General features: G+C 46.7%; 1 protein-coding gene across 1 annotated transcript; it reads left to right on the top strand.

Moving 5' to 3' along the window:
- Positions 1 to 6,216: 6,216 nt before the first annotated feature.
- APEX2 (apurinic/apyrimidinic endodeoxyribonuclease 2) lies at positions 6,217 to 13,618 on the top strand (the record flags this gene model as incomplete). The annotated part of the gene is made up of 6 exons (XM_079727871.1): positions 6,217 to 6,373; positions 7,370 to 7,453; positions 8,086 to 8,266; positions 8,811 to 8,957; positions 9,707 to 9,776; positions 12,337 to 13,618. The coding sequence occupies 6 exons, from the start codon at positions 6,217 to 6,219 to the stop codon at positions 13,243 to 13,245; spliced, it is 1,548 nt and encodes a 515-aa protein (XP_079583997.1). The 3' UTR covers positions 13,246 to 13,618.
- Between the last annotated feature and the right edge of the window lie 575 nt (positions 13,619 to 14,193).

The following is a 14,193-nucleotide window of genomic DNA, read 5'->3' as shown; positions in this document are numbered from 1 at the left end:
AGCAATCTCCAATCCCTGACCTCCAATGCTCTCAGCTCCACTTTGCCTTTTAAGAAGTTCCCTAAAATACATTCTCAGGATCCTAGTCTACATAAGGGTTAGATTCCCTCCAGTTGTTGTGTATAAATCATACCAAACTTTCAATACATTTCAAAGCCTGCCCTTCTAAATGAATCTACTGAGGCAGTGGATCACAGTGGTTAAAAGCAATGGGCTCTGGAGTCCCATTACTGGAGTGGAATCCCACCTTTGCCCCTTGCTATGACACCCTGGGTAGAAGGCTTAATTTTTCAGTGCTGTGGTGTTTTCATCTCATAAGAGTACCTACTCCCTTAGGGTTGTTGAAGAGTCAATGTGTCAACACATATAAAGTAACCTGGAAAATGTTCATTATATACTACCTAACACTCTGATTCCCTTTGTGAAGTAAAAGATCAGTTACCTCTTTGGCTAATATGCAACTTCTGGTGTAATGCTGAGCATTCAGGAAACGCTGAGTAAAGGAAACTTACAAAATTATGACAAAGGGTTAACATTTATAATAAATAAAGAGCTCATGCCAATCAGTTAGAAAGATGAATTCACTTTTACTTTTTTGGTTCTGTGATACAGAAGTCCCCTAGAAATCATTGCATCCAACCCTCTCAGGTAAGAAGATGGAGGCCTAGAGAGGGAAGTATTTTCCTAAGATCTTATAGTAAATTAAGTCACCAAGTCAGAAATAGAACACTGGGGATCCGATTTCTCCAGTCCAGGATTTTTCTTTGGTTAACTGATCAATCAAGCTTGATTTAAGAATGTGGTCTTCTAGATTAGCTCAGAACATTTAGAGTCTTAGAACTAGAGTTTGGAAGAGATGCGACTCTCCTAATCCTAATAAGTCTCCTAACTGGTATCACTCTGCTAAGGCTGATACTCTGAATTATGTATGTTTTGTATGTATGAACATGTATGTTTTCCATGGCCCACAAAGAAACATATTCCTCATCATAGTTGCTCCTTCCAAACATTCTCACTAACCTCACAGGGAAACTGAAGTCTAGGGAGGGAAAGTGGCTTGTCCGAGGTAATCAATCCAGTCACGTGAACCCCTCTTCTATGTTTACAATTTTGTCCTCATGACCCTGCCAAGAGGCAGAAAGATAAATTTAGCAGCAGGAAATCTGAGATAGGAGCTTAAAGGGCTTTTGACAAGGTCTGAAAGGGTAAACTTGGGGTCCAGGCTTGAAAACCCAACTTAAAACTACCTGGAACTATGTGTGTGTATGTGTGTGTGCGCGTGCGTGCGTGTGTGTGTGTTTTAACCACTGTTATCAATTCTGATCCCCAGAAGTAAGAAAACTAAACAAGCTTTATGGGAAGTCCTCAGCCCTGGTTCTTCTCAATCAAACCTGTCTCTCCAGTCATGTCTCTCTTTAGAGCCCTGTGGTTAAATTGTGCCAGCTGGCTCACTAGGCCCCCAAACTTACTGTGTACTTTTTTGCCTCTGGACCTTTGCTCAGCCTGGAATGCCTTCTCTTCCCTTCCATTCTCAGTGAAATCTGACTCACTCTTCAAGGCCAGGCTCAATGCTCACCTCCTCTGAGAAGCCTTGGCTTTGGTTCCCACATTGCCTATATGCTTCTGTTTATCTGAGCAAGCATCCACCTTTTACTGGTCTACTTTCCTACTAGACTGTGAGCTCCTTAAGGATGGGGACTGGATCTCAGTTATCTGTGATCTGTTTCCAGGTGTCCAGCTCAGGCCCTGGCACAGAGGAGACTTGCTCAATCTACATCTCTCTGCCCTAGATGAGATGAACATGTGTACAAATACTCCCCATTCAACAAGGTAAATTTTATAAAAGAGAGCTATCCAGGGAACTGGGTGGGGGAACTAACTTGGTCTGAAGGTAGAAGGTGGTAGTAGGATCTAGAAAGTTTCTCAACCCTGAACGGGGCAGAACAGAAAGAACAAAAGAATGAAGTCCCCCCACCAAAAGAAAAAGTTCCAATTAACTGGTTATAGAAAAAATTGTTCACTCAGTATCAGAGACTCACTCAAGACCAAGAGCTGAGTCACAAATTCTAATTTGGGGTTAACTCTATGGAGGAAAAGCATAAAGTGTGACTACTTGTGGCCCACAGATCCTGACCATCCTCCCAAAGTATGGAGTGTATGGGAGAATCTCATTAAAAGCAGTATCAAGACAGTACTGATGGGTATCAAAATCACAAATTGGTAATTCTTGGAGTGTGTGGGTGTGAATGCATTTGTGTTAGGGTGAGGAGGGGAGATTGCATGCTTACAGGTCAGGTGCCTATATGTGAATATCAGGCCTTCTGTGGCAGCAGCCTAGGATCCACTTCCTTCTTGGCCACTGCCCTGGCCCACCATCCCCCCACTACTTTCAGCCCCATGCCTGGGGCCCAAGGTTTGCTCTATCCTAGTCCTAGGAGTAGCCCTCCACAGACCATAGTCACTCAGGGAGAAAAGCAGCTGGAGGGTTATGGGTGGTATTGCCTGTGGAGGCTACAGAAAAAGTAGGATCACTAAGACAGAGCACGGAAGTCCTGAAATATTTCAGAAGAGCTTTAGTTCCTGTCATCCCACTCCTCTTCACCTTGTGACAGTCCTCTGAGGGAAATAGGAGGGACTTCAATTTCCATTTTGGTGAGGAGGCTATTGAAGCCCAGAGAAGCTAAAAGGCTTGTTTAAAGTGCCACAGCAAACCAGCCCTACTTTATACACCAATTGGGAGGTAAGAGATACAATCTCTATCATCCAGTTCATTCAAAACTGGACTAGACCATGTTAGAGAGACTTCTAAAGTGCTAGGGAACTGCCCTTTGGGCCAGAGTTCCACAAAGACAGGTCAGAAGGGATGATAGATAATGAGATATAGAAATCATGTTATCCCCAACTTCCCATACACTTTAGTGAACAGTTTGAGTGACCACCTATTCCAAGAAAACTTTCCAAAGAGCCTAAAGAATGGATTTGGGTTTGTGTTAACTCCTATCTATTTTTCCTTCTGTTTCACCTACCTGTTCTCCTAGAGGTTTTTTCTTCCATCGCTAGTTATCCAACACACGACACACGGCTCTCTTGCATTTAGACCCCCAAAGCAGGTCCAGAGAGTGGCATCAAGCAGGGAGCCTGGAGGCACTCGTTGGTTCCCTGGGAAGGCTGGGGAAGTACCCTTGGTAAGAGGGGGTGTGTGCCCGCTGTTGAAATATCAGCTGCCAAAGAAGTTCCTGAGTCACCCAGAGCCTTTTCTCTTCAGGCCAACCATGTGTTCGCCTTGCCCCAAAGGTCAGAACTAATATTAACAAGCTACTGCAGAATGGGGAAATGAAAACCAACAATGTAAACAGGCAAGATCTGGATTTCCTTGGGGCTGGTTCAGATTGGTCTTCAGTGTAAATCAGCACGATCCCCTACTGGAAAGTGATTTGGCAATATGAAGCAAGAGCAATAAAAATGTTCATTTCCTTTGTCCTAATTATTCCACTCTTGGGACTTAATCCTAAGCCAATAACCACCAAAACATGGAAAAGCTTAAAGCACCAACATCTTAATTTTAATTGCAGGGCTATTTTCTGATGGCAACAACTGGAATGTAACCTTTAAGTCCTCCGGGAGGAAAAGCAGCTCTTTGGGTCTTTTTTTGCAGACACTGAGAATGATGGTTTTAAGGCTAGGTTATTCTGGGGGAAAGTAATTATGCCACAATTCTGGGTGAGGAACCTAAGGATGCGAAGTTATGCTTTTCCCTGGACATTGGGCATGTCTATTATTTCTATGTTACCAAAAACAAGTCACTAACCTGTTGATGCTCTTGCTATTGCCCTTTATTTGTTCATTCATTCAAGAAATATTTATTAACTCCTAATATGTGTTGTGCGCTATATTAGGGGATGGGGCTAACAAGATGAATCAGATATGGTCATTGCTCTCAAGCTGTTGGCAGTCTGGTGACAGAAATAGAAATCAGTGGTAGCTGTGCATTGTAAGTGCTGTGACAGAATGGACCATAGGGTGGTGTGGGGGCCCAGAGGAAAATATCTAACTGGGGAGGTTAGAAAAAACTTACTCAGGAAAGTATTCCTTGAGCTGATTAAGACAGGGGTTGAATCCTGGCTCTACTGCTTCTGTGATACTGGGGTGAATTCACTGAACCTCTCTTAGCCTCAATGCCCCTTAGAGTGTTGCCCTGATAATGAAATGAGATAATGCATATGGAAGAGCCATGGGTTATATTGGAAGACAGTGCTGCTCTGGAACTTGGGTAGCCCACTTAAACTCTCTTGGCCTTGATTTTAATCATCTGAGAAATGGAGCAAAGAGAAAGTACCTGTCAGGCCACATCCTAAGGGATGCTATAAGGCCCAAGACAAATAATGACTACAGGGTGGGCTTGATACAGCTTCCCCATCTCCCTCCCCCAGCCCAATAAAGCCAGAGGCCCTCTTCTAAATCTTACTCCATTAGAGTGCTTCTTTTTTCCCCTCATTTTCCCCGTGGTTTATTGAAAAGGTTCAATACTCACTATTTTGCAGCCTGCCACCCCCCAGTATGTTTTGGGATCTTTCCATATGACTACACATAGAACATTTCATTATTCCTCCCCTTTTAAAAAATATTTTATATTGGAGTATAGTTGATCTACAATGTTGTGTTAGTTTCAGGTGTACAGCAAAATCATCATATACTGTTTATTCTTTTTCAGATTCTTTTCCCATACAGGTTATTACAGAGTATTGAGTAGAGTTCCCTGTGCCGTATAGTAGGTCCTTGTTGTTTCTCTATTTTATATATTGTAGTGTGTATATGCATTAAAAAATTGAGGTAAATTTGAACATAAAATTAACAATTTTAAAGTGTATGATTAAGTGGTATTTAGTACATTTTGCAAAGATTTCATTTATATGAAATATCAAAAAGAGGTAAACCCACAGGAACAGAAAGCAAGTTGATGCCATAAAGGTGCTGGTGGTGGAGGGCATAGGTACTAACTGCTTAATGCGTAATGGGTATGTATTTCCCTTTGGGGTGATGTTTTGGAACTAGGTAGAGGTGATGGTTCCTCATTCCTTTTATTATTATTATTTTTTAATCATGGTAAAATATACATAACATAAACATTTACCATTTTAAACATTTTTAATTAAGATTCTTTTGGCACAAAAGCATATAGATCAATGGAACAGAACAGAAAGCCTGGATATAAACCCACACACCTACTTTCAATTAATCTTGGACAAAGGAGGCAAGAACATACAACGGAGAAAAGACAGTCTCTACAGCAAGTGGTGCTGGGAAAGCTGGACAGCCTTATGTAAATCAATGAAGCTAGAAGACTCACACCGTACATGAACATAAATTCAAAATGGTTTAAAGACTTAAATATAAGACGCGACACCATAAAAAAAAACTCTTAGAAAAAGAACATAGGCAAAACATTCTCAGACATAACTCCTGGTAATATCGTCTTAGATCAGTCTCCCAAGGCAAAAACAATAAAGCAAATAAACAAATGGGACCTAATCAAACTTAAAAGCTTTTGCACAACAAAGGAGACCATAAACAAAGCGAAAAGACGACCTAAGGACTGGGAGAAAGTATTTGCAAACGATGACCGACGACCGGCAAGATCTTAATTTCCAAAATGGAGTGCGTTTCTTATTGCTCCCTCCTCCGGCCGCAAAGTTCCCTTCGCGCATTCCCCCGCCCACATTTACAAGCGGGGTTACGCCAGCCACGCCGTAGTCGCTGGGTGCCGCAGCCCTCTTCGTACTCAGGGGTGCAGTCTGAACACTGGGGGCGGGGCTTCGGTCGCTGCGCGGTTCCGCCGCTTAAAAAGTGATAAAAGCTCGTTTGTAAGTAATCGAAAGCACCAAGCGGACTTTTCAGCAGAGTAGAAACGCAGTCAGACTCAGGCACGTAAGCCAGTGTGGGGTGGTAGGGGAAGGAGCCCAACCACTGGCCTTCGTCTCACTATTCATTGCCCCTAGGCTACCACACCGCCCCCGTCAGCTTCCGCTTCTCCAGCCAATGAAAACTGAAGGGCTTGAATCCCCGCCCCATGTGTGTCCGACCCTTTTGCGGCACGCACAAGAACGCCTGCGCAAATGCGCGCGCGGGAGGCCAGGCCTGGCGGCCATAGGAGTTTTCGGTTTTTTGCTCGCGCCTACGTGGGGCGTGGGCTTAAAGGCATTGCAGTTAGCTGTCAGCATGTTGCGCGTGGTGAGCTGGAACATCAATGGGATTCGCAGCCCCGTGCAAGGGGTGGGATACGAGGAGCCCAGCAATTGTACCGCCATGGCCATGGGGCGCATTTTGGACAAGCTGGATGCTGACATCGTCTGTCTTCAGGAGACCAAAGTAACCAGTGAGTGCTCAAGAATTCAGGACCCCTGCCACACTTTCCCTTTTCCGCTAACTTTTGCTCTGTGCTCCATATCATTTCACTTTCCCATTTCTCTATCCTTAGAGTCCTCCCCTTAGAGCCTGTCTGGAATCCCGATCCCCCCCTCTATATTTCGCATTCCAGCTAGATCTCCTAATTCCGACATCATCTCCTGGCCCCAGCAGAACCATAATTCCCTCCCCCTTGCAATCTCCATCTTCTTTCAGATCCTCTAATTCCTACTCATTCTCCTGACACAGCTCAGTCTCCCAAATTTCCTCCCGCCACACACTTTCCATCTCCCACTCCCAAGTCAGACACCCCCAATTCCCCTTTTCTGTCCCCAGTTCATATCCTTTAATTCTCACACCATCTTTGCCCCCAGTTTAGACTCCCTAATTTCCTCCTTTTTAAACTTCTATCTCAGATCCCCAGTTCCTCTTATCTCTACCGCCATCTCTCCTCCCCAGCTGAGAGCTTCTCATCATTTCTACCTCATGTCCCACCCCAAACTTAGACCCTCTAATTCCCTCTCCCCCACAGCTCAATGCCCTGATTACTTCCCTCTCCCACCCACCTCCCTCTAAGACCCATTACCTACTTTCCCTCCATCCTCAGTTCAAATCCTTGAATTCCCTCTCCTACCTCCTACTCCCAGCTCAGATTCCCAGTTCTCTCTCCCATATGTCCATTTCCCACCCCCAACTTCCTCCAGTCACCTGGTCACCTAGCCTCCTCCCACCTAATTCTTCACCTCCCATTCAGTAGTCTTCCCTTTTCTCGTAATTCTGATAACAATGCCCTCTCTAGTCCCCACCTTTTTAGCTTCTCTTCTTATCATAGGTACTTGACATTCCCTTCTACCCTGGCTCTGATGTGTGCAAGAAATTAGCCTACAGCTGTAATTCCAAGCCTTTCTGTGTCCTGGGTCCTAGTTTTATCTCTGATGTAATCTTACATCTTTTTTTTTTCCCCCAGGGGATGTGCTGACAGAGCCCCTGGCTATCATTGAGGGCTATAACTCCTATTTCAGCTTCAGCCGCAACCGTAGTGGCTATTCTGGTAAATGGGGCTTTCTGGGGACTTTAAAGTGATGGAGACAGGTGGGAAAGGGTTTTCAATATTTAATGAGAAGGTAATAAGAAATGTAGGCTTTTCATCCACAGAGCTAAAGCCATATCAGGTTATATGAAGGATAATTTTTATGTATAATATCGGATCTCAGAAACACAGTAGTGTGATGGTTAGTTGTATGAGCTCTCGAGCCAGACTGCCTGAGTTTGGATCCTAGCTCACTTCCTAGCTGCGTACCCTCTGGCAAGCTACTTAACCTCTTTATGCCTCAAGTTCCTCAGCTGGAAAATGGGGATAATGTGTACTTCTTAGGGCTATTACAAGGACTAAACTAATTAACCCATGTGATAATAATAATAGCTAACATTTTCTGAGCACCTACCATGTAAAGCACTTATACTATTAGCTGTTATTAATCTGCAGCTTTTCTAGATGAAGGAACTGAAACTCCAGGGTTTGAGTAGAGGAGTTGCCTCAGGCATCCATGGCCCTTGAGTTGGGGGAGTCATCAAGAGAGCCACACTTGATGAAGATGAGTCGGGTGACCTGTGCAGGGGCAATAGGCTGTGCAACAGGCTGTTGGCTGCCAGGCCTGCTCAGAGTACCCTCTCTGTCTCCAGGTGTAGCCACCTTCTGTAAGGACAGTGCTACCCCAGTGGCTGCTGAAGAAGGCCTGAGTGGCCTACTTGCCACTCAGAATGGGGACGTGGGTTGCTATGGAAACATGGATGACTTCACTCAAGAGGAGCTTCGAGCTCTGGATAGTGAGGGCCGGGCCCTCCTCACACAACACAAGATCTGGTAATAGCCCACATCCGCCTGTCACCGAGCATTGCTGGTTCAACTCTGTGAATGTGGTGATTCTAAGGCTTGCCTTATAAACATGCATTCACCATGGAAAGCTTCCCAAGCTTGCCTTTCCTGGACTTCAGTCCTGGCAAGGCAACCTGCTGTGTGACCCTGAACAAATCATATTCTCTCCTGAGTCTTGAGTTCTCTATTTCTATGGGAGGGGCGGGGGAAGAGGGATCCTGGCCGGGAGGACTAGCTCTCTTTTTTACCACAGGTGCCTCAGAAGCAAGTTAGCCAACTTTACTGCCCCAGGTTGCTCTCTTTCTGTGTCCTGTCTTTGTGAATGGCAGGACCATCACCTGGTTTACCTGAGTGTCATCCTAGATGTAGTCAGTCCTCAAGTCCTGTGTATGCCAGCTTGTTCATGTCTCTCTATCCCTTTCCTTCACTTCCATCCCACAGACAGTCATTAAGTGGAAGCCACATGGTGTGGGGAGGGGAAGGGTGGCTTGAAAGTGACCCCTTTTTTGGGGGCCGGTTCTATTCTCCCCAGCACATTGGAAGGGAAGGAGAAGACCTTGACCCTAATCAACGTGTACTGCCCCCATGCGGACCCTGGGAAGCCTGAGCGGCTCGCCTTTAAGATGCGCTTCTATCGCTTGCTGCAGATCCGAGCAGAAGCCCTCCTGGCAGCTGGCAGGTACTGCAAACCTGGGCAGCAAGGCTTCCTTGAGCTTGTCCTGGGTGCCCAGCCCCGTGTCGAGGTCCACTGAGAGGGATATGGGATCTTTGTCTTTTGAGTTCATTGACAGCCTAGTTGTAGACACCAGCAGGCCCACCAGAATAGGCCCTGCTGTCTAAGAGCTGTGGGGAGCAGGTAAAGTGACACAAATATGGGTTTTGTACTCAGATACCTCTGAGCACCTATCCCAGCTCCTCCTTTTACTCACTGTGAGGCCGAAGGCTAGTGTTGCCTCTGTTTTCTCTTTTGTAAAATAAGTGTATGAATCCCTACCTCAGAGTATAGTTTCAAGGATGAAATGAGATGAGATGAGGAAGGTTACGTACTTGGGAACAAATGAAAAGTCTTATCCCAGGGAGGGACAGGAAAGTGAGGGTAGGTTGGCGTAATCGAGGGATGCTTCCTAGAGGGAGTCGCACCTGATCTCATCTTTGAAGGACCAGAAAGATGCCATTAGGTAGAGATAAGTGAGACAATCATGTCAAACAGGGAACAGGTTTACCTTTGGAGATCAGAATTGGGTTGGTCAGTTGTAAAAGGCGTCAAGGTTATACTGAAATTGGAGAGGCAGGCTATTATGACTTGCCGTTGGATCCCACCTTGACCTCTATGTGGCAGGTGGCCTATCTGAGATCTTGGGCCCAGGAGAAAGTAGATGGGCCAGGACTACTGCTTCCCTTTCTGGACATTCATTTTATGTTTTTCAGCCATGTTATCATTCTGGGGGACCTGAATACAGCTCACCGCCGCATTGACCACTGGGATGCAGTCAACCTGGTAAGGCTGCCTCTAGGCCTTTGACCTCACTCCTGACTATGGTTCTGTTTAGCCAGCCAATCAGTGCTGTTTTTTTGGCCCAGGGGCAAGCTTCCTTCATGGAAAAGCAGAGCTTAGTTTGAAATTCTGTTCAAATTGTGCTGTGGACTCAGTTAGTAGTCAGTTCTGGCTCGGCCCCTCAGAGCTCTCAGCATGGTGGTGGCGTATGGACACATGACCAGTCAGTTATAGAATGGTGTCTTCAGGGCTGAGGCAGAGACAGCAGCCCAGGAGGTTAGGAGAGCCCGGAAATAGGATTCAGGCCAGCCAGGATGTCGGGGGAGATACCTTAAAATGGCTGAATCTTAAAAGATGAGTAGAACAGAGCTTTGGGGTGGGAAGCAAAGAATTCTAGCATGATGAGCAAAGGCTGCAAGGTGAGAATTTGGCTGGTGTGCATTGGGAATTACAAGTCCCATTCCTGTTAGTGGGTGACAGAGAAGGAAGGTGAGTAGCAGGAGATGGGGCTGGAGAGTTTCAGTCAGATTTCAAGGGCCTGGAACTCCACATTGCCTTGATCATTTCCCTAATATACGATGTTTCCTGCTCATGAACTTTCAACACCTCCCTTTTACCTTTGTGCTGCAGAGAAAACACACAGGCCTGGCATTCAAAACTCTTTCTTGTCTGTGCCCAGTCTCCGTTTCCATCCTCCACACCACTACACACTCCATCCACTCCAGCCAGGTCGTCTCCTCTCTGCCCATTGCAAAAGTTATTCTCATTTTGGCTTTTCTCACTGTCCTCTGAATTGGTAGGCCTCCCCTCCCTCTGTCTTCTTCTCTTGTGTGAACCTCTCATCTCTGAGTCCCTCTATGCCAATGGTTCTCAACCCCTGAAAGTACATTAGCACAAGGAGCTTTTACAAAAATGTCAATACATTGGTGCAACCCTAGACCAATTAAATCAGAATCTGTTGGGTGTGGAGTCAGGGTAGCAGTGTGTTTTGAAAGCTCCTAGGCTGATTTTTTTGTATATTCAGGCTTGAGGACCACTGCCCTAGAATCTCCAAGTCAGTTCTCATCATAGCTTGCCTCATAAGGGGAGGGATAAGTAACTTATGCTGGCACAGTCCAACTCAGCAGTAGGCTTGGCTCAAAGAAGAGGCTGTAGGAAGATTCCTTGATTAGTTTGCAGAAGAGCCACAGGAACATAAATGTGTCTCCCAGCTGGGAAAATGAGCAGAAATGAGATAATGAGAGACTGGTGGTGGTGGTGGTGGTGGTGGTGGTGGTGGTGGGGAAGGGAGTGTACACTACAAACTGCAAGCCTTCAATCCTCCCTACCTTATTCCTTATCGGTGTTCACTTAGTCTGTTTTTGCTGCTTCCTGTGATAGTGTTATATACTTCTATGCCTTCTCTTCTTAGTTTAGAAATATCTTAGATATCTCGAGTGCACTTCCTACATTCTTTTTTTCCCAAGGAAAGAGAACTAATAGTACCAGATCACATGAGAAACACAATCTTTCCAAAATAACAGAATATGTCTACTTCCCACAAGACCGGCTCTTCTAGTCTCATCTCCCTAAATAGTACCATCGTCCTCTTGGTTGCTCCAAGCAGGAGCCAGGGAATTGTGTTAGTGTTATTCCTCTTTACCCCCCTTTCCCATTCAATTGGTCAGTGAGTACTGTTGATTCTAGCTCCAAATCATCTCTTAATTTCATTTTGTCCCCTCGGGCACCACCCTAGTCTAAGTGACCATCATCTCTTGATAGTCAGTCTGGTTGCCCCTCAAGTCTTTTGGGTATACTGTCCCCTCCCTCCACAGGCCCATCACAGAAGTTGTTCTCTGAATCTGTAACACCCTCTGCCTGGGTTACTCTTGCTCAGCCTTCACTTCTCAGCTCCAGATCACTTCCTGAAAGGAAGCCTTGTTGGTCCCCAAGACAAGATCATGGTCCCACTTTGTCTCTGGTATCGTGCCCGACACATAATCAGTGTTCTTTGAACATTTGTTGCACTGGATGAGTGGGTGAGTGGATTGGATGGATGATGAATTAGGGATCAGAGCCAAAGGAAGTATTCAGACCTGAAACCCTGGAGCCCCTCAGCTCAGGAAGGGGGGGGGGGTGGTCAGTGAAGGCTTTGACACACACAACAAGATAAGCCAAATAGTACCAGAGGGTTTACATGAAAAGGCAACAGGCTTCTTAACTCCTAACCTCAGCCCTACTTCCTGGAGGTAACCACTTTTAACTTGCTGTTTTCCATTCTCTTGGTGAGCAGTTCTGAGAATTGCTTTGATTAACTAACAGCAAGCTTTCAGATCTGGGATTTATGGCCCAGTGCAAGGTAGAGGTAGCCTGATGCAGAGGGGAAAAAGAAGCATGGCCTTTTAAATCAGTAAGGGTGGAAAGTGAATACCAGCTCTGCCAGTTCTGGACTGTATGACCTTGAGCATTCTTCTTTGAAACAACCACATTTTCTTGTCTGTAAAATGAAGCAGTTAATCTAAGTTCCTTCCAGTTCTGGGCATCTAGTTCTGCCTCTTTCTTTGTCCCCCTCCCCTTTCCCCAGGAATGCTTTGAAGAGGACCCAGGTCGCAAGTGGATGGACCACTTGCTCAGTAACCTGGGGTGCCAGGCTGGTTCCCATACGGGACCCTTCATTGATAGCTACCGATGCTTCCATCCAAAGCAGAAGGGGGCCTTCACCTGCTGGTCCACAGTCAGTGGCGCCCGCCCTCTGAACTATGGCTCTCGGCTTGACTATGTGCTGGGGGACAGGACCCTGGTCATGGACACCTTTCAGGCCTCCTTCTTGCTGCCTGAGGTGATGGGCTCTGACCACTGCCCCGTGGGTGCAGTCTTAAGCGTGTCTTCTGTGCCGGCAAAACAGTGCCCACCTCTGTGCACCCGCTTCCTCCCTGAGTTTGCAGGCACCCAGCTCAAGATCCTTAGATTCCTAGTTCGTCTCGAACAAGATCCTGTGTTCAGGCAGTCAGCGCTGCAGCTCAGCAATCAAACACCGGTACAGATGCGCCAAAACAAAGCCCGTGTGCGCTCGACCAGGTCTCGGCCAAGTCAAGCTGGTTCCAGTAGAGGCCAAAAAAACCTGATGAGCTACTTCCAGCCATCCTCCAGTCGTCCCCAAGCTTCTCCTAACTTGGAGCTTCCTAGCCGGGGCACCCTCGTGACCCCAAAGACCTCAGAAGAGGACGTGATGGCCAATGTGGTGGAGGGGCGGGCCAAGGCTTCAGAGGCCAAGGATGAAAAGGAGGTACGGACCTCATTCTGGAAGTCTCTGCTGGGGGGGCCCTTGCCCATGCCCCTGTGCGGGGGCCATAGGGAGCCGTGTGTAATGCGAACTGTGAAGAAGCCAGGACCCAACCTGGGCCGCCACTTCTACATGTGTGCCAGGCCCCAGGGTCCTCCCACTGACCCCTCCTCCCGCTGCAGCTTCTTCCTCTGGAGCAGGCCCAGCTGAACCAACCCAGGCCTAGGGATGTCTGGCATGGTTAACCTTGTACATGGTCTGAGGCCAGCTTCCTCCTAAGCTACTTCCTCCTTCCTCAAGACCTCCTTCCCACCTCCTCTTCCTCCTCCACCTTCCTCAGGGACCCTTCCCTTTCCTCTTTCTTCTTCCTCCAAGGCCTCCCTTCCTCTCTCTTCTTCCTACCTAGCTCCTCCTCACTGGTGAGCTGCTTTTGCCTTAATGCTGTGACCCAATCCCCCATCCCACTTCCCACCTTCCTCTCAGAATTACAGAGGAACCAGTTGCCCCAGGAAGTTGTGATTTTAAACCCCTTCCTTCCTTGCTGGGAAATGTATCTGTGCCGAAATAAAGTCTGTGTCTTTGTTGTAGTGCACCATGCCATGTGGACATTTTGGATGTGCTCCATAAAGCTGAGTCGTTATCTCAGTCCCGGGTTTGCCAACTGCCTGTAACCTGATGATATAACTTCCAGGGAGAGGGGAGGAAGGAGGAGTGGTGCTTACCACTAAGGTGCTCTGTTGAGTTGTTGGGGTTCCCTGCACTGCTGAGGTTGGATCAGCAAGGGAGGTGGGTGTGGTGGGGCAGAAAGCTCAGGTGGGCTATGTAGCTTTAAACCAATGTTTCTCAACTGATGTGTCTCACAGCTGCCACAAATGGGTTACAGGGTGGAAAGAAATGGGTCCCTCAACCCTAGAGTTGCCAGGCACGACCAGGAATTGCAAAAGTGTCAGGAAAGATTGCCTCCTAGACAAGTAATACCATTAATTCACCCAAGCGTGCCATGCAAATGTTTTCAGTGTGTTATGGCCTAGAAAATTTAGGAGCATTGCCTTGAACAAGTTGCTTGCTATAGCCAAGCCTCTTTCTCACCTTGGGAAACAGAACTGATAAGTCTTGTACTATAAGGTGCTGTGAGAAGCAAAGAGGATAATGGTTTGA

The sequence above is a fragment of the Hyperoodon ampullatus genome (assembly GCF_949752795.1).
Source record: "Hyperoodon ampullatus genome assembly, chromosome: X".
Taxonomy (NCBI): domain Eukaryota; kingdom Metazoa; phylum Chordata; class Mammalia; order Artiodactyla; family Ziphiidae; genus Hyperoodon; species Hyperoodon ampullatus.
This window is presented reverse-complemented; position numbering and strand designations above follow the sequence as displayed.